The sequence below is a fragment of the Lolium rigidum genome, chromosome 6 (assembly GCF_022539505.1).
Source record: "Lolium rigidum isolate FL_2022 chromosome 6, APGP_CSIRO_Lrig_0.1, whole genome shotgun sequence".
Taxonomy (NCBI): domain Eukaryota; kingdom Viridiplantae; phylum Streptophyta; class Magnoliopsida; order Poales; family Poaceae; genus Lolium; species Lolium rigidum.
The window spans coordinates 22214165-22218541 of NC_061513.1; the positions used below are offsets into that span (position 1 = coordinate 22214165).

Sequence of the window (4377 nt, forward strand, 5' to 3'; positions counted from 1 at the left end):
TAGGTTAGTTCCGGAAAACGCATAAAGTCATCATAAAGTGTGAACAAAACATGTAGGTATTGTCATAAAACAAGCATGGAACATAAGAAATTATCGATACGTTGGAGACGTATCAGCAGACTTTTGGCTCCCGGGTGCAACGCACCCCTATAGACTAAACATATTATTGTAATTTAAAAAAGTCAAAAAAATTGAATTTTCCTGGAAACCAAGGATGATCAAGTTTGTACTCGTAAAAAATATGTTTGGAAACGAAATTATTCCCTTGGTCTCCATGGAAAAAAGACAAAATTATTACAAATATATAGTGAATAGTATCTGGTCATGGGGCGTTTCGAGTTTCTTTTTTTAACCCAGGATACAATAAAAGTAATTACCTAGGGAAATATTTTGTTTTAAGTACAATATCAGGTCATCTTTGATTCCCCAAAAAGTTTGATTTTTTTGAACTTTTTTTATTTATCTTTTTATTTTTCCAACTATAGGGGTGTGTGGCACCCGGGAGCCCCTATGCATTTCTCGACTAAACATCATATTTTCACTCCCGGTCCTAGAAATCTCAAGACTGGCCCCACTGGGTACGACTTCCTTGGCGCGTCGTATGTCCACGCGGTATAAACACCAGCCAGAGTCGGATGGATCACCTAAAACACGAATATAATGTAGCACTAAAAAATATGTAATCCATCTGATCCATACTACTTTTGCTAATACAACCGATCAAACACAGTAAAATATATCTAGATACATGTGAATCAGCGACAAGTAATATGAATAGAAGGAAGTACCATATAAATATAATTAGGAGGTAATGTTTGCCATACGGAAGGAACAAACGCAGGCGTCACTCCTCTTAGTTAAGTTCTCCACAGCTTACAGAGACGCGTCTGTTGATGTTTTAAAAACAGTTCCACTCGTCCAGCTATATAGTGTAGCAAGGCCCCGATATATGTTATTCTCACTGCATATAGACGATGTTGATATGGCCATTTTTTGTACAACAGGAACGGAAATACAGAATGTACCACTTGGTCGTCACATAGATGCTGTCTCGCAGTCTCCAACACAAGGGACGACGAACTTCTGGATGCCGTCTCAACTCCCTTTTGTCCTGTCTGGCGCGTAAAATTTATTAATCTCTCTCAGAGGTCGCTAGCTCTTGATTCGCCGTCGATACAGTATACTGCATATATATAGCAAGTCAAGCAATATAAAATCATCAACTAAATCTTAAGTTAACCTCACTGACAACGCACGTCGTCTTCTATTTCATACCGATTTTTGCCGCTTGTGCTTGTACTCCATTTCATATCGATTTCCGTCGCCTGTAGCTGCTGTACTCAATCGACTCGCAATCATTTTCTCTACCCGTGTTGCAAAGATTAAAATAGCCGGCTATAGCCCGACTATAGCCGGCTATAGCTGGCCGGAGGGATCTGCCGCTACAGCTATGCCGTTCAAAGGCTAAGACGGGATAATCCGCTATTAGCCTCAAAAACCCGCTATTAGCCCCAAAAACAGGTAAAAAAATAGCCGCTAAGGCTATAATGCTGTAAATATAGTTGGAAAGAAAAGGAAAAAAGGAAAACTGGAAATTTTTGCTACTTATAATGTTGTAATATGTGGACCGAACTGTGTCTTATTCATAGATTTTTATGTAACCGTGTTAATATGTTATGCCTAATGCCAATAAATTATCAAATTTGTGAATTGTTGATAGATATATATATGAATTTTGATTTTTTCCCATGAATTAGCAAAACCGCTAAATGGATGATTTAGCCGCTATAGCTCGGCTATAGCCTTTCATAGCTGCCAGAAATGCTGCCGCTATTTTCAATAGCCGGCTATTTTAAACTATGCCGTGTTGCCATCCTATATATCTATCTTCAACTCTTGATCACCTACGGCCGATCGAGAGCTAATTAAGCTAGCTTCAATGGCAGAAACCACGCCCATGCAGGTCGTGGCCTACACTTTCCTCTGCATCCTCGTCGCCACCATACTCCTCAAGCTCAAGCACAGGCGCAGCGTCGGCGGCCTGAACCTGCCGCCGGGGCCATGGGCGCTGCCGGTGATCGGGCACATGCACCACCTGGTCGGCGCGCTGCCGCACCAGGCCATGCAGAGGCTCGCGCAGCTGCACGGCCCCGTCATGCTGCTCCGGCTCGGCCACGTCCCCACGCTCGTGATCTCCTCCCCGGAGGCGGCCAGGGAGGTGATGAAGGTCCACGACGCCGTCTTCGCGAACCGGCCCATGTACGTGGCCGCAGACGTCTTCACCTACGGCGGCGCCGACATCTCCTTCGCGCGCGGCCCGCACTGGAAGCCCCTGCGCAAGCTCTGCGCCACGGAGCTGCTCAGCCCGAGGAGCGTCCGCTCGTTCCGCTCCGTCCGGGAGGAGGAGGCCGCGAGGCTCGCGAGGTCCGTCGCCGCCGCCGGCGGTGCCGTCGTCAACATCGGCGAGATGGCGAAGGTGATGATGAACGACGTGATTATGCGGGTGTCCGTGGGCGACCGGTGCGCGCAGCGGGCGGCGTACCTGGAGGAGCTGGACAGGGTGCTGGACCTCATGTCCGGGTTCAACCTCACCGACCTGTTCCCGACGTCGCGCCTCGCCAAGGCGCTCGGCGGCAGGGCCCTCAAGGCGACGTGGGAGGTGCACCACAGGATCCACGCCATCATGGAGGCCATGATCAGTGACCACAAGGTGGCGATGGAGAGCGAGGAAGACAAGGCTGATGCCGGAGGTGATCAGAGGGGCGACATACTCACCATTCTACTCCGGTTCCAGAGGAATGGCGGCATGGGCGGCGGCGTCACACTCACCAACGCTAACATCAGCGGCGTCCTCTTCGTAAGTCAACCACCGCTAGTACCGCTTCTTCCAACTTGGATACGCCAAAAAAATATTTCGATCTGAAAACTTTTTGCCATATGACCAGGATCTTTTTGCTGCGGGCTCGGAGACGACGGCGACCACGACGACCTGGGCCATGTCGGAGCTGATGAGGAACCCACGCATAATGGCCAAAGCCCAGTCCGAGGTCCGTGGAGTCCTCCAAGGCAAGACCGAGGTGACCGAGGCGGACATCGACGGCCGGCTCCCCTACCTCCAGATGGTCATCAAGGAGACCATCAGGCTGCACGCTCCGGTGCCGCTGCTCATGCCGAGGCTGTGCAACGAGCCAGCAAAGGTTATGGGCTACGACGTGCCGGCGGGCACCACCGTGTTCGTGAACGCGTGGGCGATTGGCAAGGACGACGAGAGCTGGACCGACGCGAGCGAGTTTAGGCCCGAAAGGTTCGAGACCGATATGGTGGACTACGGTGGCACGGACTTCAGGTTCATCCCCGGCGGCGCCGGTCGAAAGATGTGCCCTGGTATGATGTTTGGGGTGTCAAACATCGAGATTGCTCTCGCGAGCCTTCTCTATCACTTCGACTGGAAGATTCCTGGCGGTGGGAACCCGGAGAAGCTTGACATGGCCGAGGCGTATGGCATCACGGCACGCCGAAAGACTGAGCTCTTGTTAGAAGCTATTCCATTTGTGCCTTGATTTGTGTATTTTTAAGATGTGCCTTGATTTGTCCTTTTCTGGTCGTGCTTAATTATTAAGTCATATCGTGGAGTCTGTTTCTCCCATCTAGAGGGAAGAAAATCGCTCGTTTGGTTGACGATGGACAAAATATTTCGTTCTCCTAAAATATGTATGAGGAGGCACGAGCCAATCTCTTATAGCGCTCGCTAGGAAAATTTGCGTCGAGATCACGCGAGGGGATGGCGGAAGCTCGCACGCGTCCGGAAAAATCTTGCGGGAAGAATTCAGTCACCATTTACTGGGCCCCGCCTCACCGTCAAATCTCACGCCACTATTTCCCCCATTCCCGCCCTCCGTCCAGGGTAGCTTCTTCTAGCAGTTAAGAGAGGCCACCTTCTTTGGTCGCTCGAGTTCCATCGACGCATGACATCTTCAATCGCCTGGTCGACATGTCATCATCCTCGTCCATTGTGAGTAACATAGATACCTACCGGCAGTAGCTCAGATCTTATAAGCTTTGGTTGCCCAGATATGTTAGTTCAAACTTGTTAGCTTAGATCGTGGTGTATAAGCATAATGGTTAATACGAGGATTAGTTTTACTATGTGTAATTCTGCTTCTTATACGTGGCAGTTAGCAAGTTTCACAATATGTCATTGTTTACGTTCAAAGTTAGATAAATCTTTGACATATTCGTAGGATGGAGGGAGTACATCATCTAATGGAATCTGGACATAACAGTGCCCACAAAATACACAAATGGGCAGAGCAGGCCCAGTAAAAAGAGTATTTTATTTTAAAACATTGCACGTAGCTTTCTTATTTCGGTTCTTTT

The 4377-nt window shown here is 48.7% G+C and overlaps 1 protein-coding gene across 1 annotated transcript; it reads left to right on the forward strand.

Moving 5' to 3' along the window:
- Positions 1–1939: 1939 nt before the first annotated feature.
- On the forward strand, positions 1940–3560 carry LOC124660030 (zealexin A1 synthase-like). Its single transcript, XM_047197832.1, has 2 exons — positions 1940–2857; positions 2946–3560. Exons 1-2 carry the CDS (start codon positions 1940–1942, stop codon positions 3558–3560), a joined length of 1533 nt encoding a protein of 510 aa, XP_047053788.1.
- Positions 3561–4377: the final 817 nt, after the last annotated feature.